The sequence below is a fragment of the Pituophis catenifer genome, unplaced genomic scaffold (assembly GCF_029215685.1).
Source record: "Pituophis catenifer annectens isolate HBS135680 unplaced genomic scaffold, rPitCat1.0.hap2 SCAF_1, whole genome shotgun sequence".
Classification (NCBI taxonomy): Eukaryota; Metazoa; Chordata; class Lepidosauria; order Squamata; family Colubridae; genus Pituophis; species Pituophis catenifer.
This window is the reverse complement of record NW_027256881.1, coordinates 242,123,368-242,144,416: the sequence shown is the minus strand read 5'-3', so window position 1 is coordinate 242,144,416 and position 21,049 is coordinate 242,123,368. Positions and strand designations below refer to the sequence as shown.

Below are 21,049 nucleotides of genomic sequence, written 5' to 3'. Positions count from 1 at the left end.
TATGGCAGAATCCTATTCAGCAATTCTTTTACTGACTTCAACAGAATTTAATCCCAAATACATTCTAGAATATTTTTCATTTCATACAGAGTATTCTCTGACTCCTTTCCTTATTCGTTTGCTTTTATCATTTAAGCTGTTCCTTTCTGAATATTTTCCGTATCTACAATGTATTTTTAGGGAATTACACATAATATCACATGAAATATCTACTTGTAGTGCTATGTTACTTTCTGCTTAGATACAATCTCTCTGCATCAGTTCTCCACACTTTACAGTATTTACTGTAATGCAGAAGACCCTTCACGAATAGGATGCATTTGTGAATTAAAAGATCTTTGCCACAGACAATGGCAAAGCTTGATAAAATAGTACTAAATGATGCAGAATACAGAGATGCTTAAATTTCATTTCTGGGTGATTGAAAAAAATACTACAGTATTAAAGGGCTTCAGCATGGCAGCTTTAGAAAAGACTGTCAGCTCTCATTAGCTACACTGGAAAGTTCATTTTTTTAATCTGGGGAAACTTTTTCTTTTTAAGCAGGAAGTTTAAAAATGGTATCAGATACTTTATGTTTATTTGTTTTTTAAAAATGATGTCTAAATTAGACTAAAATACCTAAGATACTTACCCGATAATGAGCCAGTTGCAAAGCAAGTTGCACAAATGCATCAGGACTAGTTTTGGTTTTCTTCATTAATCCTTTCCCAAATGTATCGAAGGAAAAAGAATGAAAATCCACATCATCTGCTAATGGCCTTGCAATGTCGAGAGACTTCTCAATCACTTCTTGGCACTAAATAATAGCAACAAACATAGTATTGTTCAGGAAATATTCAGAGATCATATTTTTAAACAATTTAATCCTAAATTTATCATCTTATCCTAAACAAAATCAGCAGTGATCGCATTGATCTATTTTAAAAATACACAAAACATTTTCATTGAAAAATGGATAGATGTGTACTTCAGTCTGTAAGAAACGTTATAGGGTAGCATCCTGAAGTACACCCAATACCATGGATCTAGAATTGGATATGCACCCACCTCTTCAGAGATTTCCCACTGCAGCTTGGTAGGCATAGGAATGCCTAGAGTGGCCTCCCCTTTGCAGTGTCCATCTTCTGTGTATCCCAATTCAAGACAGTCAGAAAACATGACATTCTGGAGATAGATGGTTGGGGGAATGAGAGAAATACTTATAAGCATGTTAAACATACTGCTGCAAACCATACAGAGAAAAAACAACAATGAAGTTTCTGATTAAATCTTGCATTTTGATTTAAAACTTTATCAATGGCAAGACAAGATGTTAAGCCTCTCCTCTCCCCTTCTCTCCCTCAGGCTGGCCCCACAGAAGCCTCTCCTCTCCCCTTCTCTCCCTCAGGCTGGCCCCATAGATCCTCTCCTATTCCCCCTCTCCCCCTCAGACTTGCCCCACAGAAGCCTCTCCCCTTCTCTCCCTCAGGCTTGCCCCACAGAAACGTCTCCTATCCTATCCCCTTCTCTCCCTCAGGCTTTCTAGCCCCTTCTCTCCATGAGGCTTGCCCCACAGAAGCCTGTCGTATGCTATCCGATTCTCTCCAGAGTTATTTTCAAGTTGGGAGGGGGAGGAGAACGTCTAACTAATTAGAATCAGAGTATGTTATAATAATATAGGAAATACTAATGCTCTGATGGTCATTTTGAAAAATCCTTTCTTAGTGAGCACCTAGAAGCCAAGAGGAATATACGTGCCAAATTTCAAGTTTGTAGGCTTTATGGTTCTGGAGATTTCGTGATTATTGCGTGAGTGGTTTTTGCTTTTATATATATAGATTAAATTTAATTAAAATGAACAATTTCATGGTAATAGAAATGCTCACCTCCCAAAGATGTCCGACAATTGGGGCATCTGCCCAAGAGTGTTCACTATTCAGGCCCATTTTGCCATTTCTGAACACTATGAGATTAAACGACTTGTCAAACCACCTATGAAAAACAATAATGTCCATAAACTGTTTTATCACCATACTTAGTAATAGCAATGTCTGAATGGCAATGTTTATGCAGCCAAAATGGAGCCATTCAACTGCAAGAGGGATGTATCTAGACGTGACAAAAAGATTTTTCTGTTCAATTTTGCAAAAAAAATATAAGAACGCTTTAGATAAAAATACCCGCAGGGAGATGCTATGCCTACTTCTCCACAAACATAGATTAATAAACACTCAGCACAGAATCCTGCATGATGGGAATACTGAAGAAAGCTAAGGAAAGGACAGAGAATGGAGCAAAACACTTAAAGAACAGTTTCAAACTGAAACTCTATTTCAATTATTAAAAATAATTTTATAAATCAATGTTTTTTTCTCCCAAAACATTTTTAAAAAATAAACAAGATCAATGTCTTTGCCAAAACAATGCTCCAAATTTGGAAGAGTACATATACAATTACTATAATTTGACTTAAATGAGACTTTACTGAAGATATAACATTTAGAATAAAAAATTCCTACAATAAGGAACTCTTGATAAAGAACAATTTTAAAAAATGAATAAGTGTTCATGTATTTTTCTGAAACCAACTTTATTGGTAATAAGGATATTAGAGCTTTAGCAATTCGACCTTATACCAGTTTGGAGAAGTCAATATTTAACCATCTCAAACAACCACAAGAAACTATTTCAAAAATTTAGCGGTTACTATTACAAAATAGGAGATCCACCTCTTGACCCAATCTTCAGTAGAAGATTGCACAAGACTCATACTTGACTCCAGTCAAATTGGCACATACTATATCTATCTTAATTATTCTTGTAAAAGTTGGAAAGGTTGTTACAAAAAGGGGACTTTCTTTTGTGATGGCCATGTGTGACCATCCTTTTGCCATAAAACTCTTGATGCTGATAATGCTGATGAGATTAGCATTATTACTGAAAAAAGAAATAAAAACTACCCAGAGGTAGAGTTACTCCACTTATTCTCTGGATTGGATATCAACCTTAAAAACAAATGAATCTATCATTTACTTAACCTTAGCAGCTACAAAAGTAATTGCCCAATGGTGGGAAACTATAGATAATTGATCAATTGAGAGATAAATTAACAAGCCTTCTTCAAACACCATGTTAGAAAATATCACAGATAACACTTAAAATAACGAAATACCAGATGTAGGAATCACAAATTTATCCAATTTGGATGGACTTTATATGTTAACTTGTCAGAGACATATTTGTGGCTGCACTTTGGATTTACAACAGATGCAAAGCTTAGTGAAGCATTCAGTATTGAGCAGGGAATGAAAGAAGCACGTGCCATGTCCTTTTGTTTAATATTTACAATTAAGATAAAGGAATGCTTGTGCTGAAGCTAAAGATACGTTTGTTGGGAATGTGTATACTATACATGTTTACTTTTGTAGGCTGGAGGCAGCAGAATCTGCCATGTTGGAACATCAAGGAGAGGAATGGAAGGCTTTGCTAAATCTGGGGATTAAGAGATGAGGACTAGAGAGAGATACTATGCTGAGAAGAAATGGACAACATGTACCAGTCTTGCTTCATTTGTCCTGCTGAATTCTGTTTTCCCCAAAACCTGGAACCCCCCCCCCCCAAACATTCAGTCGTGGTGGCACAGTGGTTAGAATGAAGTATTTCAGGCTAACTCTGCCGACTGCCAGCAGTTTAGATACTGACTGGCTCAAGGTCAACTCAGCCTTCCATCCTTCCGAGGTCAATAAAATGAGGAGCCAGATTATTGGGGGCAATATGCTGACTCTGTAAACTGCTTAGAGAGGGTGTGAAGCACTAGAGGGCGGTATATAAATCAAAGTGCTATTACTATTCTGAATTGCATTTCTACCAAACCATGGCTCACCCAAAATGTGGAAAAAAATCTTCAGAATACAATGGGTTGTTGCGGTTTCGAAACTATTTTTTCATGTCTCTAGTGATAAAGTTTAGCGAAATACAGTAAATGGTGTTGGTGTACACAAAATTTAATGGAGCTATGTTTTCTTTTCCTTTTATCTCTCCTCTCCTATTGTATTTCTTTTGCTTACTATTTCTTAATTATTTTCTGTGCATAAAGAGGTTATTGTGATAGGTATCTATGTACTGTATTATTGTCTATACAGCATTATATATACTGCAGCATTAGTCATTTCTTTGTTCAGAAATTGTATACTGAAATGAAAGTAGGTCCCAACATCTATACAATTATTAGCACCTCACCAAAACCTACAATTCTCAATAATCTCTGAAAGTGGTAGTAAGAGTTAAACACATGAGAAAGGCATTTTGTGGGCAAAGTCAGAAACTCTTCAATGAGATACAAATATAACGAGGAAACAGACTTCGGAGCTAATCTTGACTTCTAAAAGGCCCCATTGTTTAATTATTCGGAAAAACACCATAACTATAAGATATTAAAGCAAGACATCAGTAAGCATTTCATTGAACAGTGTACCATTTGTTCTTTGATTTTCAATGGTAGTCAGACCCATGCTTTCAGACAGAATATTTATTTTCACCAACTGAAAATGGAATATTTATATATACATGAAAAAGATGAAAGAATACCTCTTTCTCAAGCATAGTATACCTGTCATAGCATTTGCCGTGTAGAAGTGCCTTTGCATATGCATCCATTGATTTAACTGGATCCTCTTCTCTGTAACCTTGAACAGTATCGTCCAAAGTAACAAAGAAAGCAGCCTTTTCAATTGCATCCAATGACTGCTTGTTCTTTCCTCTCGCAAAATACGTTTGGCGAGCTTTAGCCCAAGGAACTCTGTCAGATGAATATAAAAACATTGTGTCAAATCACTTGAAGAATCTTCCTTATAAAAAAGGTGTAATTTTATATTTAGATTTAAAGTGATGTGTAATGAACTCTGTATGCATTTATGTGTCTGTGTGTGGGTGCACACCTTCAAGTCAGTATTGATTCCCAGATTGCAGTTTTATTGGCAATGTTTTTCAGGGAAGGGATTTACTATTGTATTTTTCCCAGGGCTGAGAGACAGTGACTGGCCCAAGGTCACCCAGATGGCTTTGTGCCTAAGGCAGGACTAGAATTCATGGTCTCCTGATTTCTAGTCTGGTGCCTTAACCACTCCATCAAGCTGGCTCTCTCTAATTAAGGAACAGCAAAAACCACTGCAAATTTCACCAATGCTATGTATGGAAAAAAAAGTTGCAGAGCAATGGAATTATCAAACAAAACATTTATATAAAGCTTCAAATTTTAACCAGGAATTTAACCATAATGTTTAAACGCATCTTTGCAAATTAAAGTCTGCTGCATGTAATCCTCTGGCTTTCCCTATCTTCACAATCCCCTATTTATTTATTTAGCATATGGCACATCATACCCAGACTAGCAATATATATTAACATTTCATTAGTAAAACACAATAAAATATAATGTTAAAAAGATCTATGTTCAAATACCAATGTCTAGGCCATCTAACCATTGACGCGCAGCATTGCTTATATTAAAAAAATAAATAAATATATCAGATACTGGATCGATATATGCCCTCAGCTTACAGCCCGTTACAACGTGATCTATAGTTTGATGTTGGATCCTGCAGTCACACTTGAGGGGACATACTATGCCCCATTTATACAGAGTCTGAGAAGATACATTATATGGGATGTGAATCTTATTCAGGATTGTCCACAGCGTGAACTAAATGAACTAGCAACTGCTGCAGACAGACTACTCTGTAGACTTTCCTGGCTCTCAAAATACATGGCAATGAAAAAAAAAAAGGACTTTTTCAGGTTCAAATGACAAGAGAGATCAGTAATATTATTCAAATCTGCCAAATCAATGTTGAGACACTCAGCAGATCCAAGAATCTATATGTTTCCTAATTTCTACTGGACAGTGACCTAGACATGGTCATCCTCCAAGAAATGCACATAAAAAACAAAGAACAGCAACTCAGAAGAGGCTAGATTTATGGCTACAACCTATTGTCGACCCACTTACCACCACAGCTGTGGTGTGGCTACATATATTAGAAGGACTATAGAGAATGCCTCCTTATTTTCAGCCTCTACAAATAATAATATAGATGAAGTGGTTTCCAAACTAGGTGATCTAACAATAGTAAACCTTAACTTTGTGTGTACTCTGTTCAGTATGTCTGGATCCAATCGACTGTGTATACAGTATGTTGCATTCCTGCTATCCTCCTCACCTAATAATTGAAATAAATAAATTAAACCTATTGAAACCTACACTCAGCCATTTCTTAGCTTTACAAGTAAGAGATACAAAATCAGTTGTAACCACTTGAAAGCTGATATTCAAACTTTCAGTTAAAAAGCAATACTGTGCGTTGCTAGGAAGTGTCCAAATCCCAAAGATGTTCACTTTACAATTAATACATCGCAATAAGCATATCAATCAATGAAGAATGAACAGGCTACATTTAAAAGTAAAGAAGAGAACAGGTAAATTAAAAAAAAAACATTTTTAAAAAAAATTAAGAAACCTACAATTACCAAGTTTCATACCTGTCTCCAGCAGTAAGAGCTGCTAACTTTTCTTCACCCGGCTGAGGCTCAGATTTGTCATTTAGGATCCACTGCATCTGCTGCTCAATCTCCCTGGGTTTCAGGAGTCTGCCATCATAGTACAACCATACTTTGTAATAGCGTCCCTTATGATATACAGCAATATGTTTGCTGTCCTTCAAATGCTGGATAGTGTCTAGAATTGAAAACCAAAATTTGAAATAATTGTAGGGTTTAATGATAAAATCATTTACATATTGCAGTCCTCAGCTACAAAGTACAGCTATTTTTATTTATTTTATTTTTTCATTAAATTCATGTGCTGCCCATATCATTGATAAGGTGACTCTGGTCTCTCAGCTACCAGTATTAATGAAACTCTTCCATTCAATTGCATAAGAATTGTTTACTCTTTACTATAATTTTCATGAAAAAGCAGCTTAATATTTTTTTAAAAAAGCTTTAGTAGACAAAAATCAGTTTATTTTTAAATAGAGTCAAGATTATCTTCTATGCACCCAATTATGTAATTTAATGGCTTCTGTACGTGCTACTTTTCCTAAAGTTGGATCATGGGAAAGTACTGGGATTGTACAGTGATCTGCAGAATTTCTAGCCTGCAACATGTTAGTGAAAGGTATCTTGTCATAAGTAGTGAGGCAATTTTATATTTAGGTTGAGATACTTAGTTGAACCACTGAAGTTGTCATATGTACAAGCAATTTATTTAGAAATATACACATATACAGGTAATCCTCATCTTACGACCAATTGCTTGGTGATCGTTTGAAGTTACAATGGACTCCAAAATGGGATTTATGACCTTGTTTCTAATCTGTCCCCCCACCTCATTTTGGGCGCTTGGCAACTGCCCTGCATTATGGCCATTTGCAGTGCCCTGCAGTCACATGATGGCAATTTATGACGTTTTTGTCAGAAACGGGTGTTAAAATTCCAGTTTCCAGTAAAAAAATGCCCCAAAGCAACAACAATTCTGTTGCTGTTGGTTAACAGCAACAGAACTCCCTTAATGACTGCTGAAAAATAGATTGTAAAATTGGATCTGGTCATATGGTGTGATCCTCTTTAAGACTCTCATAACATATGACCGTAATTGCAGTCTCAATTATGGTTGCAACTCAAGGACTATCTTTAAACCTAGCAAAATAAGTCTTCTTGATGTTCTTTCTAAATCTCATGAAAAATATTCAAACATTCATTATTCTACCCAGATCATTTCAAACTAAAAGCTAGTTTTCGTCTTTTAAGATTTAAATATGCTCAAAATCACAAAAAATAAAAATGTTTGCATCTTACCAAACTAATATTTTATAGATAAGTCAAGAGACATAAATGCCATAACGTAACTTTTATATAATTTCCATGCAAATATTGCCGGTATCCACATTTCCAAAAGAAATGCATTAAAACAACTAGCAACTTAAATATGACACACATAAAAGCAGCGTCCTTACATAAATATTTTAAAGCCACAATAATCTGTAATTTAGGGACAGCACTTGATTCCTTTTTTATCATTATCAAGAGTTACACACCAATAAAAACTTAGGAAAAATAAGCTTTAAGGAGAAAAGGTTAATGAAGACATTAGTAGTGATTGAGAGAATATTTAAGAAGTGATTTTAAAATTAGGAAAAATGGGCAATGTTCATGACTTACTCCAGTTTTTTTTTTTTTTTTTAATTTGATTTATATGCCGCCCTTCTCCGGAGACTCAGGGCGGCTTACAATGCGTTAAGCAATAGCCTTCATACTTTTGTATATTTTATACAAAGTCAGCTTATTGCCCCCACAAACTGGGTCCTCATTTAACCTACCTTAGAAAGGATGGAAGGCTGAGTCAACCTTGAGCCTGGTAAGATTCGAACCTGCAGTAATTGCAGGCAGTTAAATTAACAGTGACATTATGAATTGTTATACAGGATATAGTTCAAGTATCATGAACCATTTGAATTGTTACCATGGATGCCTTTACTTATGTCTTTTGTAGAAGGTAATTTTTTAAAAATATCTTTTTGTTATATCAGGAAATTGCAGAAAAATACATTTTTTATTTATTCCAGTTGTTTAAATGTAGTTTCATATATTTGTTTTCTTCAGTCTAAGCCCAGTATGAGATGATGTGTATTAAAAAGATTCTACATAAGCTCTATGGGAATTTTATTCTCTTTCTCGGTTGTAATATGTAAAGCAAAAGATGGGGAACAAGGATCAGAGGATTCTAAAAGCTTCTCCATTTGTGAGAAGACTCTAGTACCGTTGTGTTTTTCCAGTAGTAACTGTTAATGGTAAATGTACAATATTGGGAATCAAAACCAACTCTTCTCCATTAAATAATATTTTCAAATTATTAACGTAATGCAATTGAAATGCATTTAGTTACAGAAATATGTTGAATTTACTTGTCATCCTAACATTTCCATGATTTTAAAATATTTTGGAGAATGTCTCTTTATTCCTAAATATTTTTTGTGCTTGCAGATGTTTCATTACCCAACTAGGTAACATCAGTGTTAGCGAGTGTGGGGTTTGCTCCCTATTTTCACATAGCAACTTGCCCTACCAATTTTGCTGGGTGTGTGGTTTTCTCCTTGGTAGTTTCTTAATTAGGGTACCGTATTGTTTTCTGATTGTTTGTCTGAGGTTAATCCTTGATTAGTTAGGTGTTGGTTTCTGAGAGCTTGTGTTCTGGGTTTGTTTTTTTTTTGTTTCCTTCTTAGTTTTTTTATTGTCTCTTTTGAACCGTGTATAAATATGGGTTATTTATGTTATTATTGATGGCTGATTTGTCTGAGGGCAAATTTCCTAGCATTTTATTTAGTTTGGTCTAGGATGTTCAATTTCCCAATTAAAACTATAATTAAATCTGTTCCTATGTTGTGAGATCAAAGAGTTTCCATTGTGTCTTCTGATTTTACTTGGTGTTCATGGATGGGTTCTGCTCTTCCAGTCCTTAAACTGCATTTGAAGATGACTCCTGTGGATTTTTATTGGGCTTCTGGGTCTTTTGGTTTATTAAGTTGGTTTGGAAGGCTTTAGTTAGTTTGTGTAGCCAAGGGATTCCACAATTCAATCCTGAGCTACATATCTTCTCTTCTATTGGCTTATTTTATTTCTTCCCATGGAAGAAAGTGCTGGACCACATACCCGCTTGCACAAAGTACAGCATTAATTACAATGTGTTCTTAATTAAATAGATGTTTCCTTCAAGAACTCTTCTTTTTTCAAGAGCAGGACCAAGATTTGTTGGAACCTTGACTCACGCTTAAAGGTTTTTTTTTTAAATTTTATAGTTCTTTGTTAGTTTTACTTTTTAAAAGGTTCTTGCTGTGCTCAATTTTATTGTATAGTTATACCAGTTTGAATGCAACTATAGTGGCATAAAAGTGGCAAAAGTGGTGCAGTGGTTAGAATGCAGTACTGCAGCCTACTTCTGCTGACTGCTGGCTGACTGCAATTTGGTAGTTCAAATCCCACCAGGCTCAAGGTTGACTCAGCCTTCCATCCTTCCGAGGTGGGTAAAATGAGGACCCAAATTGTTGGGGGCAATATGCTGACTCTGTAAACCGCTTAGAAAACTGTAAACTGTAAAAGCACTGTGAAGTGCTATATAAGTCTAAGTGCTATTGCTATTTTTTAAAAAAAGATTCAGTATTTGTATGAATGTGCATTGAATGCACATTGGGATTTCTAAGATATCTCATCCTAATTCATTCTTTAATTATCCACTTTTTACTGAGATGCCCCAAACTGAAATGGCCCATATAGTTTTAAGAACTGGATCTCTTATCACATTATATTAAAAACATAGTAACTTCTGCAAGAAAAAGCGCACAGCTTTAGCAAATGTGGCATTTATACGTTGCAGTAATTTGCTATATACAGAATATAAAGGAGGGGCCAAATATTGACAGGACTAACACTGTACCTGTCTCTATGTCTGGTATACGGCTAGTGTTGAACAAACGTTCATACTGAGAGGAGCACAATGGGACGGTATTGTAAATCATAAGCTGAAAGGAAAAAAGGAAAATCAAAATATCCCCCAAACAAAGGTTTCAGATTAAGGAGAAATTGTAGCTGTCACGAAGATTAAAGAAGTAGTGGAAAATAAGAGGACCTAAAGAAAGGGAAACAAAAGAATTAATAATCACACAAAACGAAATCTCCATAGTAGGTAGCAAGCTATTTCCCAACAGCAATTCTTTCTACAAGCAAAACTTGTAGAAATGGAAGCTAAAATCTTTCTCTTTAGGCAGTGAAGTATTTTAAATTGGCTGCAGATTTACTCACCAGCTACCACATTGTTTGAAGTGTACAATTCACTCCATTTCCTTAGGTTAGGGATGTAACATCAGAATATAAAGCAGGCAAGGGAGCTTCATACCTAGCATTGGACTCTTTACAGTACTTGTTGACTGCTGGTTAACGAAATGACACTTTTTCCAGGCTTATGCTGAAGCCACGTGGGCTCAGGAAAACCACTATTTGAGTGAAAGAGATGTTAAGATGTAACTACATGTTACCATCCTGCTGCCAAAAAATCCTAAGGCACATGGTTGTTCTGTAAGCTGTGGAAAAGGCACAACTTCTTCAAGAAGCAGAAGGAAGATATAGTTACGGTGACCATGCTAGACCCAAAGGTCTCTTGCCCTCTTTGAATCAGAATAATGCAAATGTCCAGGCTCTTTATAGTGTAAATGTAAAGTTTTGTAATTAGTAGAACAGAGTTAAGAGGGAATTCTGGCATTGTTTTATACACTGAATTCTCTGATGCTCCATGTTGTCAGCTGGTTCTTCTTACCTGTTTCATTTCCTGGAATACGGGAGGTGTTAAACATCCTCTCCCATTGAGCTGAGCAGATTGGAACAGTGGATCCCATCAGAAGAATCTATGCCGCAAATGAGCATTACAATTGTGTTTTACAGAAATAATTAGGTTGTGAAGAAAAAAACATACGTGAAGGTTACAAAGATTACCAGAAGATCTGAGGATCCCCAGAGCACTTCAGGCCTGGAGCAATTACCTAAAAAGAAGTCATTCATTTTTGAAAAAACAAGTTTTATGTGGTTTATAACTTGACATTAGTAACTAAGGGTGTTTGCCAGGTGACCTTTCCACTGGAGATGCCTTCTGTTAATGAAGTATCTTTCAAAAGTATAATTTTCAAAATGTATCTTTTCTTCCTAGTTTTTAGGTAGTATTGAAGTATTTTCTTTTGGATATTTATGTAATTATACAAAATTTGAGAGCTCCAGCAACAGTGCCAGAATAGATCACTGAAGGGCCATACAAATGTAACTTATTTTGTGTATGTGTATACACAGACCTTCCTTCATTTGTTCTTTCTCTGTATATTCTATCATATATCTTATATTCTGTATATTCTCTACATATTCTATCATATATCATATCACGCACTGAAATCTTCCTTCTCAGCATTTTTATGTATCAAATTTCCATTTTAAAAATAGAAGAAACACCTAATTTGGGGGGGGATTCTTCATAGAACACAGCATAGTGTGTATCATTGCCTTCATCTTGTTTTCTTTCTGCCAAAGTGATCACTGCAAATATTTCAGAGCCTTGGCCACAAAATATGGCCTATACTTGCAGCATGAACATAACTACAGCCTTATAACCAAATGAGAAATTGAGTTCTTTTCCCTACGGTATCAAAGATACCTTGTATTTGGAGGAAGTTGTTACGTATTAAGAAACTAGCCTGAATTTAAAAGTATTTCATAATGATTACATTTTGGACAGGAATAATTAAAGTTTAATTACATACATACATTACATATTTCTATATAGCAGTCCATGTTAATATATATATGTGTGTTGTATTCATTCCATACCTATAAATATATTGGTCAGCCCAAGTTTCTACCTACACCACAGTTATGAGAAGCCTGAAAAACCTGCTCATGACAACAAACAGTGAAATACACTTGAAACAGTCACATTATGACTTTGGAAATAAACACCTAAATTTCAGACATGAAGAAGAACTATAGTAAAATAGGAAAGTTCAGTAAAAGTGGTATCTCTATAGTAATACTCAATTCTTCATCAATACAAAATGGCAAGAAGCTACCTTTTATAGAAAAGATGGGATCCAAAGGCCAGCACTCTACTTTATTTGGTATTTCCCATGCATAGCTCTGGATTTTTAATGTTGCAAGTATTGCAGAATCAACTTCTTTTAGGAACTGAGCATTATAGTGTGTGTGCATAATACTGAAGGCCTCCAAATATATATTTTTAAATAATATAATTTTAATTTAAAAGAAAGTTAAAAATATTACATGGCTTAATTCTTCCAAAGCCTTGTGAGAACACATGGCCTGGCACAATTTTGGTGTGTGTATGCTTGTGTGCATGCGCATGGAAGTATAAATAAATAAAACTGAATCAATGGGTATCATGATGCCTGTAAGAATCTGGTTGCTGATCTTGAAGTAGGTGACTATTCAATACAGATACACAAAGATGCTAGTCTTTTTTGCGGGATACACAAAAGTCTCTTCAAAATTCTTTATCCTAAATTCTTAGATTGGAACTTTACTGCTATTATGTGAATAGGATTAAACACCCACTGAATCTGAAGTCAACAAAAAAAAAAAAAAAAAAAGCCTAGTTACATGAGCCTGGAAAAAAACACCCTTCCTCGCTTACTCATATAGTTAATTTTAATTTGGTCCCTAACTCTCCATTACTCAACCATCCTGCTTTTTTCATTTATCTTATCAGGTCATGTACACATTATATTTACATTTGACAATCAGATGTCTTATTTTTCCTCTCAGCAATCTGTCAATAGAAATAATACTTCTTATTTATGGGGTTCAAAAAAAATTGAAAATTTACATACTGGCTGGATTTGTTGTCTATCCAGTTTTCTTCTATACAGCAAGGTAGCATGGATGGCGTTGCCAGCTCTAGCTGCCTGCACAGCAGTTGGAGTAAAATACAGAAAATCCTGAAAGATGACAAGAAGAGGTAGGAACAGATGTTAAAGTATTATGTTCGTGAGGACCTTTTAGATACCCAGAAGCAATAATATTGTTGCAGTAATAAGGAAACAAAAGTACACACAAAATACAGGAAGTTTTTTTTTTCTTACAGGTCCCTGTAATAGTATACTTGAATAATGATCTAAATGTCACATCCCTAATATACCAAACATGGGAAGCAAAGGGAAGATAAGTTATTTGGAATTTTTCTTATCACCATAATCTAAAAAGTAGCAAATATACTTCTAAGGCTAAAATAATTCTGAAAGCAGAGTGTTCGAAGTAAAAGCATACTGTGAAATCTATATACTCTTGAAATTTGTTGTCATGACCTTTACTTGGGTGAAATGGTACATCACAGGGCAACAATTTTTGAACCAAGATACTCAAATAGGATAATTTATGGAATGTGTTCAAAATCCAGGCCACATGACTCCTGAGGTAATGAAAGTTGTGACTGCTTCAGTGCTATTGGCTGCTGGGATGCTGCCTCTGTCACACGATCTTCATTTTCAATTTTCCATGATAGTTTCCCAGCCACTATCCCTCACTCCCTCCCCCACCCTGCAGCAGCTACATACTTGCCTGCTGGGGAAGGAATGGAAATTAATGGGGAAATTGTTCCTGCTCCAACTGCTTTTTGGCCTACTCTTGGTCATTCTGTTTCTGTTTAGATAAGGAAGTATCTCTGAAATGATGACCCAATAGAGCACATGTTGTCTAATTTACACCAAAATCAAAAACGTTATGTTGGCCATAACGTATAAGCTGCCGTGAGTGAATGAAAAGCACCTGAACCCTTGACATACACTTATTTTAATACTTCCATTTAGATTCAGATTTTGATGTCATAGGACAACAATATTAGCACATAGTGAAATTAAGCCTAAAATATTTATCTTTACTAGGACCAACCAAGATGATAAAAAAAAAAAGGATTTGCAAGAAGATGTTAGTATCATTGATTTACATTGGGATACATCAAAATAATGAAATTTGTTATTCCTATATAGACACAAATTGTTATCCAGGCAAGTACATGTCAGTTGGGAGACTAGTTATGACCTTATTCCAGCCGAATGGCCAATTTGTGGTTAAACTAAATAGTTCACTCACCATCGCAAAGTAATTACTGTTTACCATGATAGGTCCACGTCCTCTAAGATAAATGTATTCTTCCCACCAATCACTAACCTACAACAAAGAAATGATCTGGTTCATTTATCTATGAAACTTAAACAGAATATCAAAAGGCATTCAGATACAATTAATTCAAGTGTCTCAAACAAGCCACAAATTATGATAACTTTGATTGCTTTGGATGCCTGTATTGGTTTTACATAAGCAACAACATCCACCCAACAGCTTTTAAAGAAAGCTCATCTAACCTTACTTTTTTTCCCTGTGGGAAAGGGAAAATACCCTTCCAAGAGTTGTTGGAAAAGTGACTGAGAAAGCTCCTGTCATGGGTTGTTGGAGAATTGTTGTTGTTTTTGGCTTACTGCAGAACAATATGAAACTGGGGCTGATTTATTTTTGCAAGGCTTCCAAGTAATATTGCAGCCAAAAAAAGAATATAGGGAATGAACATGTAGAAGATGAGCTTCATCAAAAGTTGGCATACTTGCTAAAGAAAATAACACAAAGGTCTGAAAGATCAGACTGGCCCTCAATTACACGTTGTATAAGGGGTACTCAGTCTTTTCTACTATGATTAATGAATTTTTGGGGAGTTTGGGCAATTGTGTAGGAATCAAGTTGTTTCAGGATATCATATAAAAATTGCACCTCCCAATCCAGGAAACTAAGTCAGAGATGGATTAAAGTAAATGTTGGCAAATTTGTTTGAAGTTTTGTGATTAAGGGTTCCATGCTCAGAATTTAAGTTAACTAAAGAGACTAGGCTAACATTGATAACCTAAATAATTAACTTCACTAAGATGAAGTACCTGCTAAAGGTCTCCTCCTATCAGGATATATAACAGGAGGAGGAACAAAGGCAGGTTTCCTTGGTCGTTGCTTCCCTCCTTTGGAGAAGCTTATCTATTATCAAAGCATTAATGGCTTCTAGAGAATACTTAGCACCTGACTTCTCTAGAAAACATTGGGTGCTATGTTTTGATTTTATATACCCGGGCTTCAGGCCCGGGTACAGCACGGAAACGGCATTGGTCGCGTTGGTTGATGATCTCTGGAGGGCTCGGGACAGGGGGTGCTCCTCTGTCCTGGTCCTGTTAGATCTCTCAGCGGCTTTTGATACCATCGACCATGGTATCATGCTGCACCGGTTGGAAGAGTTGGGGGTGGGAGGCACTGTGTTGCGGTGGTTCTCCTCCTTTCTCTCTGACCGGTCGCAGTCTGTGTTGACAGGGGGACAGAGGTCGACCCCGAGGCCCCTCATATGTGGGGTGCCGCAAGGGTCGGTCCTCTCGCCTCTCCTGTTCAACATTTATGTGAAGCCGCTGGGCGAGATCATCCGTGGTTTCGGGGTGGAGTACCATCAGTACGCGGACGACACCCAGCTGTACATCTCCACCCCGGATCACCCCAACGATGCCCTTGAAGTGATGTCCCGGTGCCTGGAGGCCGTACGGATCTGGATGGGGAGGAACAGGCTCAGGCTCAACCCATCCAAGACTGAGTGGCTGTGGTTTCCGACATCCCGATATAGTCAGTTGACGCCATCACTGACTATTGGGGGCGAATCATTGGCCCCCACGGAGAGGGCTCGCAACTTGGGCGTCCTCCTGGATTCACGGCTGTCTTTAGAAGAGCACTTGACGGCCGTGACCGGGAGGATTTTTCATCAGGTTCGCCTGATTCGCCAGTTGCGTCCCTTTCTGGATCGGGACTCTTTACGCACGGTCACTCATGCCCTTGTCACCTCCCGCCTGGACTATTGCAACACTCTCTACATGGGGCTCCCCTTGAGGAGCACCCGGAGGCTCCAACTGGCGCAGAGTGCGGCCGCGCGGGTGGTAATGGGAGCGACTTGGCGTTCCCATGTAACACCTCTCCTGCGCGAGCTGCACTGGCTCCCGGTGGTCTTCCGGGTGCGCTTCAAGGTTTTGGTTACCACCTTTAAAGCGCTCCATGGCTTAGGACCCGGGTACTTGCGGGACCGCCTACTACCACCAATAGCCTCTCACCGGCCGGTACGCTCCCATAGAGAGGGGCTCCTCCGGGTGCCGTCAGCCAAACAATGCCGACTGGCGGCCCCCAGGGGGAGAGCCTTCTCTGTGGGGGCACCTACTATCTGGAACGAGCTCCCCCCAGAGATACGGAGGATCCCGGATCTGCGCACCTTCCGCCGCGCCTTAAAGACCTTACTATTTCACCAGGCCGGCCTGGCCCAATTTTCCCCCTCTTTTATAAAAGATTTTTAAAATTTTAAATATCTTTTAGTATTTATATATTCAATTTTAAATTGGTTTTAAAAGTTTGGGGTTTTAAATTTGTCGGGGCCAAAATTATTTAATTTGATTTTATTCTATTTTTTAAATTTTGTATTGTATGTGTTTTTATTGTCTGGCTGTGCACCGCCCTGAGTCCTTCGGGAGTAGGGCGGTATAGAAATCTAATAAATAAATAAAATAAATTATAAAATAAATATACTGTCTAAACCCTCTGAATTAGTTTATAAATCAACTAGCAAGAAAACAAATAATTTGCAAGTTTAATCTAGGCATCCTAAACTGTTATCAACACTCTGGTAACAAGAAGAGCGCTAGTGAAAATTGCATAACAGTATCAGTCAATGTTTTGAGTATGATAGCATTAATTAAAAAGTCAGTTTTGTGGGTAAGTACATCAAAGGGGCTATTATCACTTTCTATTTTCTAGATGTCACACACTAAAATGTTACACATTTTTTGTTCTTACAAAGTAACTTTGGGAAAATTTAAAATCAGAACCTAAGAAAACTTGTGTAACTTAAAAACGGTATGATTTCATGAAAGTACTTGATTTACCTACTTACATAATTTGTAGCCCACCAAGACTTTAACTTCAGATACCATTGTAGCTTTGGTCCCAGATTTACAGCAAAATCTTTGCCAAGACCTTCCATTCTTTTAAATTCTTCATTGTTCATAAGTGGATGCACTGATTCTAAATACTAAAATCATTAAGAAGAAATGAGTTGGGATCAACATAGCAAGGTCTATCTGAAAAACGTCTCTCCACACTTACTCCCTTCAAACAACAGCTAAAAGCAATCTTCAAGTAATAATTTCATAATACAGCAGCAGCAACACATATGTGTATTATTCCCAATTACATCAAGATGGAAAACTATAATATAGAGTCAGTTAACTTAAAACTATGGTTTCAATTGTGGCTTAAAACTTAGATAGTGACTGATTTTGTTTTCCAATTCTGGACTATGGTAATTGGTTTCTTTCGCTTAACCTAGCCATAATACCTGAAGATGTGGACTGAGTTTGACCTTCAACATTGACTGCTAAGCTATTTTCTGAACTGGATTTCGTCTTTCTGACTGCCCATGGTCATAACCATTTAGTCCATGGACAATCAATTTGGATCATTTTCAGTAGGAAAAATACATCTATCATCTTCAAAACATCTTGAGCATTATTTTACAACAGATATTCTGGATAGCTGAATTACTCTCTCTCTCTCACACACTCTCTCTCAAACATACACCTGGATATTTGAATGCTTGGATATCCAATACAAAAACATGATCAGTGAATAAATCAAATAATAATTACAACTCTACTTGTATCTGAAATTAACAAAATACCATATTAAGTTTGGGGAGGTTACACCCCCACCCCCCCGGTGGAAATCTTTAGGTGGAGCAAATCGAAATTAGCATTTCACCCCAATATAAATGTCCTGGGAGAAAAGTTTCAAATATTCACCTTACCCTATTTACAGTATCCTTTACAGTTGGAACAGGAAGGCGTGGTAGTGAGGTCTGAAAGCTATACAGCATTGGTTTACGACCAGAGAAAAGTTTCACAAGTGCCTGGAAATAAAACAGGAAAAATAACATTTTGCAGACTAGATGAAAAAGTATCTTCACCAGAAGGAGTGTTGGCAAACTATTTTTCCTCTCACCATTCTTTTAATATCGAAAGAGTATTATATGTTAACATAATATAAAACAACATTCAGGATGTATTTTTATATTGTGCTAATATATTGTTTTATATGTAATTGTTCTTTTTACTGTAATCTGCTTCTATATACTTCAACTTGGAAGAAACATAAAATTTTAAAAATAAGCCATTGTGCCTTTGCACTTCCTTTAGTGAAAATGATAGATTATAGATTTATGAATCTATCTTAAATAAGAATATTTTTACCCTTAGCTAAGGCAGAGCAATTCCCAATTCTAACTGAGCTTTAATTGCATCTAATATTTCCCTGTTCCCTCCCCACCCCCACCCCCCCCGTTTTACTGCTTCAGAGGGAAAACCTTCATTAATTCTGCAAAAGTCCATAGTATGCACACTGACAGTGCAACATAAATAAGACTTTTCAATTTTTTTATAGAGAAATGTTAGTAGCACAACTGCTAAAGGACAGTATATTGGAATGAGTACAGACATTATTTCAGTGGAGAAAGTTTTGTAAATAGGTAATTTCCACTCTTCCATTGCTCTGCTTCTCCCTGAAACTTTTTAAAGTCTATTTTGAAGAACTCCTTAAGCATGTGGAATACACTTTGGACACATTTATGCGCCTTTACCATTGGGCTCAAATATTCCTTTCTAATTGTTCTTGAAGGACACATCCGCTTGACACAGCTTTCCTCTCATGCCCAAGCCAAAGGCAAAGTCATCTTAGTTTGAATTTTTCTAATCTGATGTTGAAATACCGTTTTCCACTTCCATTACAAGTCCTTCTGCACTACTGTGGCAGTAGTCATGATGATCTGACCAATTTTAGGTGCTGTGGGTATGCTACCATCTTTTTGGTTTTTGCTGTCTTCTGTCCACGGCCATTTTGGTTTATACTGATGGACTGACATGTCATAAGGAGAGGAATAGTAGCCCCAAAATCACCAGAGAAAGCTGTAGACTGGGTCTTTGTATAATTCCTGTCTGATACATGCAGAAGGAAATGCCCAACAGGCAAATCCCCCTGCAGGTCACACCAAGATTCTGAATAATGTTAAATAATTTTTAGACTGCTCAGAAGATGTTTTAGTTTTCCATTTTATCACAGTAGGGTAGTTTTTACTCTATTTGCTTATACCTATTCATATAGACAATATTCATAACTACAAATATCTGAAAAATATGTCATGGCACTTTCAATTCTGGCTCATGAAGTGCTTATCCTTCTTGCTCTACTTATCCATTGAAAGCAATGGCTCAGTACAATAGGCACTGCCTGAATGGGAGATATTTTTTGCCTGCAACTAGAATTCTCTTTAACATGGCATTATAAAGTTGTCTCCTAAAAGCATCGCTATAACAAAAATAATCACAGTTTTCTGATATTTTGCAGAATGTAAAATTCCTCATTCCAAGGATAGAGATTAACATGTTTCAATAACCATCTCTCTCTCTCTGTTATTTTTTAAAAAGAAAAAAAATATTAATAACTAAATTAGAAAAATTATGAGAAATAAGGATTAGGAGAAAATCTTGAATGATCAGGGCAATTTAATGTTTAAAGTAAAACAAATTTCCTTATCCTGGTGTCTCCTCAATGCGCAAGACTTCAACAGTGGAAATCCAGAACATCTGATGAGATTTAGGAAGGCACAAGCCATCCAATTATGTTAATATTGTTCAAAAACTTAAGGGTTTTAGTCCTTATAGAAAGAAAGCAATTATTAACTAAATTTCTCCACACGTTTTCCATTTCAGTAATGGTAAATGATTTCCTGTTTATAAACAGGAGTAAAAATCAAAAACAGCAGAATATATTAGTTACAATTGTTAACAATGCCCAAGTTAGCATTGTTTAAACAAAACAGATTCAAAGCAATAAACTATAGGCCATGCCAAATACTCAGCCAATGGAAACATTAAGCTATGACAAAGCAATGCTCTGGGCCTTACCCTTCAGATACAGCCTGTATTCAAATGAAAAAATCTTGAAATTATCTCTGAAGTAAACTATCAGACATTTTAATATGCAACTGCTTTTTATTATTCACAGAAGTATTTAAAATTTTAGTTACTTTCATATATATTCCATTTATATTCTACCAATAAACACAAATAGTAGTTTGCATGAACCATAGGAGGTAATTGCATATATTCCTGCTATATAAATATTTCTAACCCCATGCTATATGATTGAAGTCCTAGTAGACAACCCATGATCCATTAGGTTAGAACATTCTTCCTTCTACATATAATGTAAGGTGGTGCTGTCCCTCATGACCTTCAGCAGAGCCCCAGTGAAGCTCTCCCTCCTCCTCTTTCATCTCCTCAGTTGACCTGTGCAACTGCCTGCTAGAGGGAAGCAAAACAAAGGGAGCTGTGGACTGCAAGGAAAACTGCAT

The 21,049-nt window shown here is 36.5% G+C and overlaps 1 protein-coding gene across 2 annotated transcripts in view; it reads right to left on the bottom strand.

Moving 5' to 3' along the window:
- Positions 1 to 21,049, bottom strand: part of CPT1A (carnitine palmitoyltransferase 1A) — a 47,854-nt gene that overhangs the window by 9,217 nt on the left and 17,588 nt on the right. The window contains exons 6-15 of one of the 2 annotated variants that reach the window (XM_070932325.1): positions 18,449 to 18,550; positions 17,537 to 17,674; positions 14,674 to 14,751; positions 13,416 to 13,523; positions 11,345 to 11,432; positions 6,520 to 6,715; positions 4,592 to 4,780; positions 1,869 to 1,974; positions 1,051 to 1,167; positions 635 to 799 (exon numbers count right to left, since the gene is read on the bottom strand). In XM_070932325.1, coding sequence (XP_070788426.1) covers positions 635 to 799; positions 1,051 to 1,167; positions 1,869 to 1,974; positions 4,592 to 4,780; positions 6,520 to 6,715; positions 11,345 to 11,432; positions 13,416 to 13,523; positions 14,674 to 14,751; positions 17,537 to 17,674; positions 18,449 to 18,550 — 1,287 coding nt within the window. Of the gene's footprint in view, positions 1 to 634; positions 800 to 1,050; positions 1,168 to 1,868; positions 1,975 to 4,591; positions 4,781 to 6,519; positions 6,716 to 10,468; positions 10,554 to 11,344; positions 11,433 to 13,415; positions 13,524 to 14,673; positions 14,752 to 17,536; positions 17,675 to 18,448; positions 18,551 to 21,049 lie in introns of both variants that reach the window. The other variant, XM_070932333.1, reaches the window with a different exon arrangement.